This window comes from Sparassis crispa (genome assembly GCF_003851025.1).
Source record: "Sparassis crispa DNA, contig_000011F, whole genome shotgun sequence".
Taxonomy (NCBI): Eukaryota; Fungi; Basidiomycota; class Agaricomycetes; order Polyporales; family Sparassidaceae; genus Sparassis; species Sparassis crispa.
The window spans coordinates 950,823-963,799 of record NW_020939757.1 but is presented as its reverse complement, the minus strand read 5'-3'; the positions used below and the strand labels follow the sequence as shown (position 1 = coordinate 963,799).

The 12,977-nt window shown below is 54.8% G+C and overlaps 7 protein-coding genes across 7 annotated transcripts; 4 read left to right on the top strand and 3 right to left on the bottom strand.

The window, feature by feature from the left end:
* Positions 1 to 9: 9 nt before the first annotated feature.
* On the bottom strand, positions 10 to 1,041 carry SCP_1103150 (hypothetical protein; the record flags this gene model as incomplete). The annotated part of the gene is made up of 4 exons (XM_027762750.1): positions 10 to 123; positions 183 to 514; positions 564 to 695; positions 750 to 1,041. The coding sequence occupies 4 exons, from the start codon at positions 1,039 to 1,041 to the stop codon at positions 10 to 12; spliced, it is 870 nt and encodes a 289-aa protein (XP_027618551.1).
* A 557-nt stretch (positions 1,042 to 1,598) lies between these two features.
* Positions 1,599 to 3,174, top strand: SCP_1103140 (hypothetical protein; the record flags this gene model as incomplete). Its single annotated transcript, XM_027762749.1, has 7 exons — positions 1,599 to 1,838; positions 1,896 to 2,054; positions 2,112 to 2,249; positions 2,303 to 2,424; positions 2,490 to 2,686; positions 2,746 to 3,071; positions 3,133 to 3,174. 7 exons carry the CDS (start codon positions 1,599 to 1,601, stop codon positions 3,172 to 3,174), a joined length of 1,224 nt encoding a protein of 407 aa, XP_027618550.1.
* A 99-nt stretch (positions 3,175 to 3,273) lies between these two features.
* Positions 3,274 to 3,743, bottom strand: SCP_1103130 (hypothetical protein; the record flags this gene model as incomplete). Its single annotated transcript, XM_027762748.1, has 4 exons — positions 3,274 to 3,428; positions 3,484 to 3,514; positions 3,564 to 3,652; positions 3,704 to 3,743. The coding sequence occupies 4 exons, from the start codon at positions 3,741 to 3,743 to the stop codon at positions 3,274 to 3,276; spliced, it is 315 nt and encodes a 104-aa protein (XP_027618549.1).
* A 958-nt stretch (positions 3,744 to 4,701) lies between these two features.
* On the bottom strand, positions 4,702 to 7,029 carry SCP_1103120 (Fimbrin; the record flags this gene model as incomplete). The annotated part of the gene is made up of 8 exons (XM_027762747.1): positions 4,702 to 4,746; positions 4,800 to 4,885; positions 4,939 to 5,204; positions 5,261 to 5,841; positions 5,889 to 6,488; positions 6,551 to 6,694; positions 6,749 to 6,902; positions 6,953 to 7,029. The coding sequence occupies 8 exons, from the start codon at positions 7,027 to 7,029 to the stop codon at positions 4,702 to 4,704; spliced, it is 1,953 nt and encodes a 650-aa protein (XP_027618548.1).
* Positions 7,030 to 7,834: 805 nt separating this feature from the next.
* SCP_1103110 (Acetamidase) lies at positions 7,835 to 9,877 on the top strand (the record flags this gene model as incomplete). Its single annotated transcript, XM_027762746.1, has 8 exons — positions 7,835 to 7,866; positions 7,917 to 8,522; positions 8,582 to 8,768; positions 8,824 to 8,899; positions 8,949 to 9,036; positions 9,093 to 9,154; positions 9,206 to 9,561; positions 9,617 to 9,877. 8 exons carry the CDS (start codon positions 7,835 to 7,837, stop codon positions 9,875 to 9,877), a joined length of 1,668 nt encoding a protein of 555 aa, XP_027618547.1.
* Positions 9,878 to 10,538: 661 nt separating this feature from the next.
* Positions 10,539 to 11,112, top strand: SCP_1103100 (hypothetical protein; the record flags this gene model as incomplete). The annotated part of the gene is made up of 5 exons (XM_027762745.1): positions 10,539 to 10,586; positions 10,648 to 10,710; positions 10,772 to 10,845; positions 10,905 to 10,953; positions 11,020 to 11,112. 5 exons carry the CDS (start codon positions 10,539 to 10,541, stop codon positions 11,110 to 11,112), a joined length of 327 nt encoding a protein of 108 aa, XP_027618546.1.
* A 395-nt stretch (positions 11,113 to 11,507) lies between these two features.
* SCP_1103090 (glutathione S-transferase) lies at positions 11,508 to 12,596 on the top strand (the record flags this gene model as incomplete). Its single annotated transcript, XM_027762744.1, has 7 exons — positions 11,508 to 11,580; positions 11,626 to 11,764; positions 11,821 to 11,873; positions 11,926 to 12,015; positions 12,072 to 12,221; positions 12,301 to 12,454; positions 12,527 to 12,596. 7 exons carry the CDS (start codon positions 11,508 to 11,510, stop codon positions 12,594 to 12,596), a joined length of 729 nt encoding a protein of 242 aa, XP_027618545.1.
* Between the last annotated feature and the right edge of the window lie 381 nt (positions 12,597 to 12,977).

Genomic DNA, 12,977 nt, shown 5'->3' with positions numbered 1-12,977 from the left:
TGAGGTTTACTACTCACTCGACAACAGCGCCGTCATATCCCGAACATAATCCAGTGTGATCACGTTGCCGGGGCCGAGTTCAGGATCCCACTGGCGAAACTCCTCGTATGCCCATTTCCAGCGCTTCCGAATGGTGGTGATCGTTCGTGAGAAGAACGATCACACAGGCAAAGAGAACTCACAAGGAACCTTTTCAACTCTTTGTCCTTTGGCAGCACAGACTTCCATTCCTCGTCACCGGCACAGAAGATGCGCCATGAGTCGAGCGCGTATGGACCGCATCCAGGAAAGTGAGAGACAGGTGTCCGCTTATAATCTGTCTGTTCAGCAACCACATGTTGGCCGCCGTTGGCTCCTACGGAACTATACGAGGTTGTCTTGCACCTCGATTTGCGCAGGAGGTCGGGCCTGGGAGGATCGTTTATGTACATTCGAGATAAGGTGATCAGCCGTTCTGAGCGTATATTACTCAGTCCGAGTGTCCTGACAATTTCCTCCACTGCATCCTGGGGGGCTGGAAATGGTAAGTCGTGCAGCATGGAAGCAGAACAGACTCTCCCAACCTACGGCGAAATCCCGAGGTGTCGGCCATATCTTCATGAGGTTGAAGAACACCGGGACCGCCTTTGCTCCTGTTGTCTTGTTGAGCAACATGACGGCGCACAAGACTTTCCACGGATCATGTGCAACATAATCTGAAAGCCATGATGAACTCAGGGCCCAGCGACCGAGAAGAATCCGTCACTCACCTTGAATGAGTATGGGCTTTGCAAAGTACAGCTCCTCGAAGGCTGAAAGGAAGTCCTGACTGTAGTACTTAAACCCAGGGAGTTCGAGAAGGGACTGGTATTCTGTAGGCTGGCCTTCCGGAGCCGTACCGCTGTCGAGGGAGGTCTTTTGCACGCGTTCAGGCGAGAAATAAGCAGATGTGTACAGAATTTCGGGAGACTTTTCGCGTCGTCGACGAACAGGCGGCGCCGGGAAATAGGGCGAGTGCACTGCAGCACGGTGTGAAGCACGCCTAGCCTTGCTGGGCGCCATCGTCGCAGGCGTCCCAGACAGCGCTCGGAGGAGGCGTGTGACCTGCGTGACGGCGGCGCGACGGGTCACGCGCCTCGTGTACGCGTCCGTCACCGCCCACGTTCCCCCGCATGGCTTCCGAGTCACATCTTCCCCGACGTCTCTTACTATGCTTCCATCAGCATTCTCAGCAGCATTCGTGATCAGCTCAAGGAGGTCCTCGATGATGAGGGGGCGTCCGACGTGCCACTCGATGACCCGTCCTTAACCCACTTCATCACCCTCACACCGCCCTCAGACGACGTCCTCGAGGAGATACCGGACAAGGAAAAGGTTCAGCAAGTTATACCTACATGGGTAGACCGCTCGTTCGTTCTTGGTAAACTGCAGCCGGCCGAGCACTACCCGCCAATCTCTTCTCGAGGATCACAGCGACCGCGACAGATCTTTCTCCAGCCGACCTCGAGCTCCTCTCAGCTGGAATCATATCGCTTGGCGGACGGTGGCGTACTGCGCTCACGCGCGACGTCACGCACATCTTCGCACTCTCGCCGGGGAGCGCTAAGTCCGAGACTGCGATGCACTACCGCGACAAGACTGGCATGTGCGTACTCGTCCCGCACTGGTTCGACGATACTGTACGTCTGGGAATTCGCGGCCTTCCCACTGACGAGTGCGAATGGCCCTACCCTCGCGTCTTCAAACCCGAGACGAGTACGGACGGCGCCGTGCTCGACGTGCCGTACCGTCTGTCTAGCGAGAAGAAGCGTTTCTACGAGACGGCGCTCGCCTCGTCGTTCGATCGCCGACTTTCCCGTGTGCCGCCGCGCAACATCTGAAATGGCCTGCGCATTCTGCTCAGCGCCTCCCTGCAGCTCTCTGCGAGCCAGCGGGACGCTCATGAGGAGGGCATCCGCCGTGAGGGCGATGTCATAGTACCCCTCAGTCTGATCGGATCTGGGACGCCACTCGACATCGCGCAGGAAGAGGCCAGGCAGGTCCAGCAGGCGGACGTGCTCATCACGCGATACAGGGTGGGCGTCGCCTATCTTTGTGCAAAGGGAGCTGAACCACTAACTCCTCTGAGAAAGGCACTTAAGGCAAAGAAGACGATCGGCAGCATGACGTGGCTGTGGCATGTGCGGTCCACGGGCGCACCCTCCCGCCCTACGGACAAATTGTTGCACTATCCGATACCTAAGGGCGCTCCTGAGGGATTTGCGGAGCATGTAAGTGTCACCATTTATCGACGCCTGAAAGATTCTAACCACTGTTCAATTAGTCTATCACTATCACGAACTACACCGGTAAAGATCGCGAGTATCTCAAGAAGTTGGTCTCCACCATGGACGGCAAGTTCACCGCAAGCATGTCCAACACGAACACGATCGTCATCGCCGCATAGTATGTCCCTCATCCGCTCATCCCTTCCTTCGTCCCCTCATTCATCACTCACGCTACCATCACAGCGTCGGCGGCACGAAGACAGCGAAAGCACTATCCAGGTCAATCCCCCTCGTGAACCACACCTGGCTTGAGGACGCCTTCGTGCACTGGCGCACGCCGACGCCCGCACGCGAAAAATATCTCTGCTTCCCGCCGGGAGTTGACTTTGGTGGCCTCCTCGAGCGCGGCGTCGGCCCGCTCGAACCACCGCCGCCTCAGTGTACGTCTCCCCGGAGTCGAAGAAATCCGTGCAGGGCCTGCCGGCGAAGAGCGCCTTAGGTAGGACGGAGTCCGTCCGCGCCGCCGCACCAGAAGCATCCGTGCAGTTCCCGACCAAACGGGGACGGCCGTCGGGCTTCGCCAAGCGCGCTGCTTCATCCGTGTCCTTCCAGCCTCCCACAGAGGACAGCACTACTATCACCACTGCCCCCGTGCCGGCAGCGCTGATGCGCACGCCGTCGAGGCGCTCAGCGGCGACGAAGGCGACGGGGAAGCTGCACGAGGAGATCATGCCGGACGTGATTAACTTCCAGAAGGAGATGAAGAAGAGTACGGTGCGCTCCGTGTGGGAGGCTGAGGAGAAGGATGAAAGCAAGAGCGCCGGCGTGGGCGCTCTTGATGAGGGAGCCCGGGAAGGTAGGGGTAAGAAGCGTGCATCGGGTGCAGCGGAGGTGCATGGGGCGGAAGAGCAGGAGGAGCAGCCAGTGAAGAAAAAAGGGAAGGCGGTTGTGGCGGGGGGCGCGCGGCAGAGTTCGGGGAAGAGGAAACGCGAGTCCTCCTCCTCCGAGGAAGACTTCTCATTGGCTGTTATAGGAAAGCCTCGTCGCAAGCCTGAGAGCGGTGCGAAGCGCGTGTCTCTGGGTGAACGGAGGGGGGACGCACGTCGCTGATGCGCTCTTGCGCTTGGGCGATGCCTTTGCCCTCGAGGAGTATCATGGAGCCGAAGAAGATGCCGATGACCGCTGTCGGGCTCAATCAGCGATGGACAGGTAGAGTATGAGGAGAGGCTCCGCGCACCTGGGGTGAACATCGTCTGGTCCATCCATACCTATGCGCGAGATTAGCCTCGGAGGAACGATGGGAAGGGACGGGCGTACCTTGTAGATGACGCCCTTGATGGGGGAGGGGAAGGTGATGCGGTTGAGGAGCTGGAGCCACTTGGTGAGCAGGGGCCCGAATATCCCACCTGGCACGTCGCGCATGAGCACACAGCAGAAGCATCGAACGCGGCACTCACCGCCATAGAATGCGAGCCGTGCGGTCCGCGCGAACTGCATTCACAAAATAACTCAGAAGGCGAATCGTAAGAGCACGCGTACGGATAAGCACGTTGTACTCCCTCCCCTTCTGCTGAAACGCCTGTTGGGCAATAACATCGCCACTACCAAAGAGGACAGCAGACGTCGCGCACTGTGTGAGATCCGACGGTATCTCAGCTTCAACATAGTGAAGCCCAAACTGCGGAGACAGTCGCCGACCGCTGTCAGGTTGTCCACCGAAAGAATCGGAGCGACGCCACACGATTCTCCTTGGCTTCCTTGGGATGCCCGCGCTCGTATACGGCTATCGCGAGCTCGTTGAGGTACTGCGCCATGCATCACTGGCTCTCCAATCTTTGCAGTCCTTCGAAGTGCTTGACAGCACTGGCGTATTCTCCCTTGTGGATTACAGCGAATCCGAGCCTCCGTCTCAACCGCGCAGAGAAGCGTCTGCTGGTGATTGTGGGAGCGATGGGACATACCATTCTGAACGTCGCTGGGCTGATTCCCCTTGCGGCTACAGCCACGACATACGCCCACACATGATACGTGTTAGTGTGTGGGGCTGACCGCGGCAGCATTCATTTCCTTGGGTGAAATTCTCGGGAACGCTGTGCTGACTGAAAGCAAACATTTTCATATGTTGAAAGGGCTTGGGCGACACATGCAGCCTCTCGTCCAACTCTAAAGTTCAGGGATTAGGTCACGTACTTTTAGATTGTATAAGACAGGACTTGCATCATATACTAGTGTACCAACTAGAGTCCGTCGGGTAGATTCCAACTGACAAGACCGGTTCACACCTTGACGAGGATCCGTGTAGACAGCGAACATTATTTCATTCGATCTGTATAATACCTCCATGGAATTGCCTTTCTCCTCTTTCGATTACAACATGATTCTGGTACAACTTCATACTGTCCTGGTTAACTGAGCACTGAACTTGAGCTTATGCCGGAATCATAAAGACTGACACCTATTCATTGGCGATCGCCATCAAGCTGCCCACGAACGTCATGAGCTGCAAAGGAAGACTGAGTACATTTGGTGAAGAAAAGGGCGATGGATACATACTAAGCGAGGACGAACATCGACGATGTCCTCTGGAACGAGGAAGATCAACGTGTTCATCTTTCTTGCGATCGAGATCGCCAATTTCGCTATCATCATAAATGTCAGGATCACAGCCAACTGTGGTGCACGCCTAACTTACCATTCTGCCGCCGCTCTTCGTAGTCACCATGGTCGCTGACGCCGATCACCAAAGTGGGGTCCACGATACCTGGACGGAGAGCTTCCAGAAGATCGAGGAAGAAAAGGCCGGTCGTGAGCGACGGGTCTTTGAACGACCGGATAGGCTTAACGCCTGGCCTCGACTTCTGCGCGGTGCTGTTTGCCCACTTAAGAATCTCTGTGTCGCTGATAGGTCTGCCTTGTCCCGACTTGGAGAGGGAGGAGAGGGTCTTCGTGATGTTCATGCTAGTATAGATACGCATGAGTGCAACTGAAGACAGAACCGATTACCCAAGGCTTACCGCATGAGCTGCCATACAAGCCCAAGCACAAGAGTCTTCGTCCCGTCGGTGATATCCGCGCCCTGGATGCCGACCATATGCATACCGTTCTGCCTCGCGAGGTCGACGGCGTAGTTGCAATTTTCTACTTGCTTAAAGCGCGACAGATTGGACTGGTTCGGCGTCACGCCAATATCTTCCTCCTCTTCGCCCGTACCACCGGCGGAATAGCTATTCGATGCCTGGAAGCCAGCTTTGGGCTTGCTGACCCGACGCCAGACGACGCTGCCGGGCAACACCTTGTCAAACGCCTGGAGGATGACAAGCCCATCCTTGAGGTTCTCGAAGAGGTTGAACACGCCGGGCTCGACACCAAGCGAGTTCAGCCAAAGCATAAACACGCGCGCCTCCCGCTCGCCCTCCGCGTCGAAGTCCTCGACCACGCCATAATCCTTCGCCTCCTGTTCGTCCAGGGGTTCGAGTCCGGGGTAGTTGTTGAACAGATTCGCAACGAACGCGAGGTTCAGCCGGGGATTCCCGGCTACAAGTGAGCCGACCGTCAGATATTTGCGGCAGCCGATGGCGTCCGCATTGTGCAATACCTGCAAACTGTCAGCGAAAGCTGGGTCAGAAGCTGTATGACGCGTACCTGCTCTGCGCGAGCGCGCACGTCCCGCGTCTGCAATGGAGCACGCGAACACAGGTCCGGCTTAAGCTGATTCAACAGCACAGTGTAGTTCTCGGCGTCGGAAACGTCTCGGCTGAAGTTGTTCACCCTGCGATTCCAGCCCGCCTGCTTGAGATGGTAGTTGAACCATCTCAACAAGATTTGGTCCGGCGTGAGCCTCAACAAGTCGTCGATGGTTTCGCCGTCCTCGCATAGCCGATACAGCTCTGGGTGCAGCTTGATGTCCACCTGCGCGAGTAGCCCGCGACGAATGACCTGCCAGATCAGACCGAGGATCAAATGCTCCCTTCCCTCCGCAATGTCCGACGATCCGATGTTGACCACTGAGCACCCTATCGCCTTCGCGGACGTGATCACGATGTTATTGTTCTCTGTCATCTGGAATGCGTTCAGCGGCTTGCGTGGGGCCGGCTTGTTTAGCACACGCATATCAATTGTGTCTGGCACCGAGTCGTTGATCAGTTTGCACAGGATCAACCCGTCCCGCACCTCGTCGAAGAGCTGCATCGTGTTCGTCGGTATCGGAATGCGCGAGCCGACGTCCGCATCGCCATCCAAAACCTGTTGGACACAGGTTCAGTAACCGCTCTCGAGGATGGCGACGGCGCCAATCACATACGTACGAGGTTAATGTGATTCGTAAATTCCGCGCGCTCGTCTTCGTTGATCGTATGGCTCACGTTTGCGTTCGAGCCATGTACCGTTACCTTCCCGGCTTTCGTCTGCAGCCCAGACGAGGGTGCCTGCGATCTTAACTTTACGTTCAACTGTCCCCTAGTATGTCAGAATGGATGCCCGCAGAGACATGCATGTATGCGCACCTCGACCCAATCTTCCAACTCAAGCTTTCCACTCGCATCCACACTGACGTGCTTCAGCGTCTCTCGTGCACGATCATATGACTCTCCGTTGGCCTGCAACGCCTGCAGCACATCCGTCTTGTCGATTCTGCCTGGTGTATTGGTCGAAATCGTACTGCATGGGTGTCAGCTGGTCCGCGCGCGGATTCAACGTGAACGACCGACTTAAAGCGGTTGATGAAATCGAACATCTCATCTTGAGAGACTTCTGGGTACTTCTTGCGCAACCTCAGTGCGTCCATAGTGATTGAGAGCGTAGGATAGTAGGATCACAGAGCTGTGACGGCGCGCTGCCTGAGTTATACACCTGATGGCCTGCGCCCGGTATGAGTTGGGTAAGCGCAGTCAGTCTCCCGCCTTCTTTGACACTGGTAGAGACCATACTCACAATGATGAATGCTTGCCAAGAAAGCTGTGTCGCAGTGCAGGATAAAGGATACTTGGAGACTGCGCGAAATTTCCGGCCCCTCTGTTCCACGTGACTGCGCACCGATTGGCTCGCCGCAGTAACGACTACAGTACTGCACCCTGCGCAACTCGTTGATAATGCTGCGCTTATGATCTTTTCTGACAGTCCAATACTGCGGGGATCAACATAAGCGTCGGTACTTACTAAGTATGAACCTGACTCGTGAGTGAACATTTATCAGATACGATTGTTGAACGGTGCATCTAATCTAATCTACATCGTATACTCCACTCCGACTCGGACAGTCAACTTGCACTGCATGCTACTTCTGATGGTGTATGTATATGGGAACAAGAAGAACAGTTGGGTCGAAACACGGGCCGAAGTCATCTCCATTTTGCTCCAGCGGTGCGCGTGATCTTCTGGGCCTTCGAATCCTCTTCATGAGCGCCTCCTCGAAAAGAATGCGATTCTGTGTGAGAGGTAGTGGATCTTGGCGAGCTGTGTTGTTTGGCGTATTCCCATGATTACTCTGGGTCGTCCAACAGTCCGCTCTATCTGCCCTTATCACTGGGCCTACAACCGACTCTGTTCGCCTGGCCTCAAGTTCGGCTTGACCAAGTAACACTCCTCGAACGATGTTCTCGTTTCTCGCACACCGTCGCGCTTGGTGAGTTCGGATGACATTTCTAAAGTTCACGCGCCTGAGAGCATTCGTAGCGTTGCCAAGCAGCGGGAGCGTCAAGAGCGCATTCAGAACCTTCCCCCCTCTTATCACAGTGCTCTTACGCCTGCAGATAAGGGCATTCTCGCCCTACCTGTCGCAGAAGTCGTCGCAAACGTGCAGGCAGGGTCTCTCGACCCGTCTGACATTCTACTGGCCTACGGCAAGAAGGCGCTGAAAGCGCACGCAGAGACGAACTGCTTGACCGAGGTCCTCATCTCCAAGGCGGAGGGATGGGCGAAGAACTGCAACACGCAGGGACCTCTTGCGGGCATGCCTGTCAGCCTGAAAGACACGGCCGCCATCACGGGCTTTGACTCGTGTATCGGGTACTCGGCGTGGGTGGGCAAGCCGATGCAGAAAGACTGCGCGCTTGTGCGGCTCTTGCGTGATGCGGGTGCGGTTCCGTTCGTCAAAACGAACGTGCCGATAACGCTGCTCTCATTTGAATCGGCTAACGATGTATTCGGCGTCACGACGAACCCACATAATAAAAGGTATTCGCCCGGTGGATCGACTGGCGGAGAAGCTGCGCTGCTCGCCTATGGTGGCTCTCGTCTTGGGATCGGAACAGACGTTGCAGGTTCCGTGCGTGCCCCAGCGTGAGTTCCTCTCTCTACTGTGATACGATGAACCACTACAATCCAGTATATTTCGGCAGACACTATTCCGGAGTCTACACGATCAAGGCGTCTATGCATCGGTTCTTAAAAACCGGCAATCCCACCAGTATGCCTGGGCAAGAGGCTATTCCTGCTGTGTATTCACCGATGACGAGGACGCTGGAAGACTTGGAGACTTTCTGGCGTGCGATTGTCAGCATGAAGCCGTGGGAGTATGATCATTCTGTAAGTTACAGAGTCTTCTATGCAGGAACATGAAATAACCTGCACCTCTAAGTAGTGCTTACCCATCCCCTGGCGCGAAATCGATTTGTTAGGCTCGAAGCCGATACGGTGGGGTGTGATATGGGACGATGGTCTGTCCGCTAGCATCTCGTACATTTTCATCACCAACATAACCATCAGGTGTGGTTACTCCATCCCCTGCGTGCCGTCGGGCATTGCAAGAGGTGGTATCGACGTTGGAGGCTCACAAGCATGAGGTCGTGGCTATGTTAGTAGAATAATATCACCCCCCGTTTTTTTTGCTGATCACCTATGGTTCTTCAGAGACCCTCCCAGTCCATACGAAGCACTCCAAATATCCTCTCAGCTACTTCTAGCGGACGGCAGTACGTCACTTGCACTTGAGTGGGTCTGCTATGATAATAGATCTTGTCTAGGTAAAACGTGTATGCAGCCGATGCGCTTCAACGAGACGAACGACCCGGGGGTGCATCAAGCACGGTTGATGTTCCGTATGCCGCGCTTTGTGAAGAGCCTCTACGCGTGGTACCTGAGGCACATTCGCCGGGATGAGGTGTACGCGGGACTCATCGAGAGCTGGTACGAGAAGAGCATTGAGGAATACCTCGCGCTCATCGCACGGCGGGAGGGGTACCGCGAGCGCTGGTTCGCGATGATGCGCGACGAGGCGCTCGACTTCGTGCTGACGGTGCCGAATGCCCTCCCCGCGGTACCGCATGGGGGGATGAAGGAGGGGTTCAAGGCGTGTGGGTACACGTTCCTCTTCAACATAGTGCGTCTCCATATCTTCGCTCCCTCGGAGTGTCTGGTGCTGAGTACTGCCGCAGCTCGACTACTCGGCGGGCGTCTTGCCCGTAACGCACGTAGACAGAGCGCGAGACGCGCTTTCGTCGTTCAAACCTAGGAATGCGATCGAAGCGGGCTCGTACCAGATGTACGACGCGGACCGGATGCACGGTTTGCCCGTCGGCGTGCAGGTCGTTGGGAAGCGCCTCGAAGAAGAGAAAGTGCTGGAAGGCATGAAGATCATCGAGAAACTGCTGAAGGGCGACGGAAAGGGGTATGTGTTGTACAATGCCGACGATTGACCGTAAGCTGTACGAACCATGGAAGGTTATTGTAACATTACTCATGTCGTGACCGTTTATCGGTATATACTTGGACCATGGCTGAATCTACATCTTCAAGGGATTCAACGCCTCCGAGATGCTGCGTATCTGATCAGCCTTCCTGCTGTTGGACCACTACTACCATATCAGCCGAATATCGAAGGACTGCTCAATGCAGCTTAATACATGCAAAAAGCATACCAAGATGCGGAAATGGCACTGGGTCGCGGCTATGTTATCGCGGGTCAGATAACCATCCATCCACCAACTTCTGGATGACGCTCTAAGGCGCTTCCACCGTGCAATATCATGCAACTTCTGCAATGGGTATGGTTTAAGTTGAGGGAACATCCTCAACCAAGTGGAGATATTTGTCCAGTTATCAATTGGCACGGACAATACCCGGGAGCAAGGAACACCGCTCATCACTAGGCCATCACTGGTGCAAGGCGATGACTCCACATTCAGCGTGCTAATGACATCAGGTGAGATCAGTTTCTCGTTGTTAGTGAACACGCGCAATGGCAACGAGGGTGCGAATCCGCCGCCGGCGTTGAGGTATATATACAGGTGTTCTGGACTGCGGGTTTTCAAACTCCCTCAAACCCTCTTCATCACTCTACACCTACGTACAGTCAACATGGGATGGTTCAGTGACGACAGCAGCCAGGCTGATGCCTACAACCAGGTACCTATTCGTGTCCATCGATGTCATCGTAGAAGACTCAGACTCACACTGTCTCCACTAGGTCACGACTGGCAACAAACCCGAGGTCTCGCATGAGCTCCTCGCGGCTGCTGCCTCTTTTGCCGTGCGTCTGCAATGCGATTCTAGCGATACTTCAATCGCTTGACGATTGATTATCTTCCCAGGCGGCAAAGTCCTACGAGGACCACGTCGCAAAGAACGGTCACCCAACGTCGCATGCTGAGGCAAAGGAGTTGCTGTGAGGCTCATCACTGTTCTGCATCGCGCCTAGGACTTAAACCTCAACCTTGTCCTCAGCGCTGCCTTATCCGGTGGTTTCATCGATCGCTTGGTAGAGACTAAGGGTGTAAGTTTTATCGGTCAATCTGTACATCGTCTGATGCAGAGTCTGATTCTTGCGGTTCCTTTCCAGTTCGACCTCGTTGACAAGGAGAAGGCTAAGAGACAGGCTAAGGAGCAGGCACAGGAAGCTCTTGCCAACTCTGGCCAGTACTCTCAGGCTTAAGGCAAAGCGGCGAATCAGTAGTTTGTAGCAGTTTGTACATCATCAATGAACGCGATTCAAGTCGGATACGCGACCACGTGACCGTGTGTTATCCACCGCATCATAGCGCCACACGACGGCATCAGACCACTACATTTCCGGAACCTCCATTTACCAAGGTAATCCGTGGCTCCCCAGACTACCTTCACCGAATAATCAGTAAAGATGTCAACAAAAGTCGACTCTGGAAAGTCGTATCACTTGCAGTGCACAGGAGACGCACTCGAGACTGCCAACGCTCATAGTACATCAAAGGACATCACCCTCTTCGGCAGCTGTTTTTGTCCTTTCGTGCAGAGGGTGTGGATCGCGCTCGAGTTTCTGGGAATAGACTATAAGGTGGACGATTCACGGACATGTTGATCTTTGAATTACTGACGTCTGAATGGTGGCTTGACGCAGTACTGTCAGTATTATATTACTGTTCTCGTGGGCACGGAACGAACTGAATTGGGCTCACGATTCTGCTCCCAGACGAAATTGATCCATACAAGAAGCCACCCGAGCTCTTGGAGGTATCACCAAAGGGTCTCGTCCCAGGCTTGAAGCTCAACACGTATGATCCGCCCCGTGCATTAAGCGAGAGCACTGTGATTCTTGACTTCATACAAGAGTACGCACTATCATAGTTCACCTGCATATCGTTCACTTACCGATTTAACTTCTCAGTCTTGCAGCAACCACGACTCAGCGCAGCCTGCTTCCCCCCGTTTCAGAGCCCTGTATGCTGCACATCATTAGCTCCGCTCTAACACACCTCACAAACCGTCTTAGATGCCCGTGCCCTGATCCGCCTACAAGGTGACCACGTCAATCGTACCCTTGTCCCGGCATTTTACCGCTACATTCAAGCGCAGGATGAAGGTACCTACGTTCCCGTTACCCGTGCTACCATTTACTTACATTTGTCCTGCAACCAGAGAAGCAGATCCAAGGTGGAAGGGACTTAGTGAAAGCTATTGAGGGCCTTGTCCACCTGTTCCAGCGTGCAGAAAGTGAAACGCCTGCATTCGCTGGCCTGTGGGTCGACGGGGGCACGCTGACCCTCTCTGACGTCATGGTCTCCCCTTGTCAGTCACTAGTCACGGTCATAATCGCGAAGACGTGCCTTTCCAACGCGATACTGATACGATCGCTCGTCCCGTGTAGGGCTCTTCCGCGCGACCAACGTGCTGGCGCACTACCGTGGCTTCGTGCTGCCCGAAGGCCCGCGCTTCCGCGCTTACGTCGACCGCCTGCTGACCCACCCCACGATCAAACGCACCTGCAGCACGGAGCAGCTATACATCGACAGCTACGAGCGGTAAGAATGTCTTCACCTATCCTGCCTCATGATGGATCGATCGTAGTGACGACGATGCACACACATCCACAGGTATGCGCATAACCGTCCGAACACCAGCCAGGTCGCGAATGCTATCAATGCTGGGACCGCGCTCCCCTGAGCCAAAGAACCTTAATCTGGAGGCGCCATCGATTACGACACTCTCCCCATGCATCAAAGAGACCAGAAGATTATAGAACTATCTGTATCATCAGGCCCGTCGATTTTTCTTATTTGTAGGAAGTTCACTGTTACTCGTTTTGACCACGATGTGTTGGATTCTCAACCCGGCGAGTAGCTCACATTCAGACCGTATGCGCAGCTGACCTGATAGACCAAGATGCGCATTGAATTGTGTCGAGCGCATGCATAGCAGTCACACGAACAACTTGCGGATGTGATGCGAGCACGAACGACTCGTTAAAGATAAGTATCGCGGCAGCAACATGTTGGTTTACCTGCGTTCAGTGTTTTATCTTCTGTCCTGCTATTCACCTGGCAA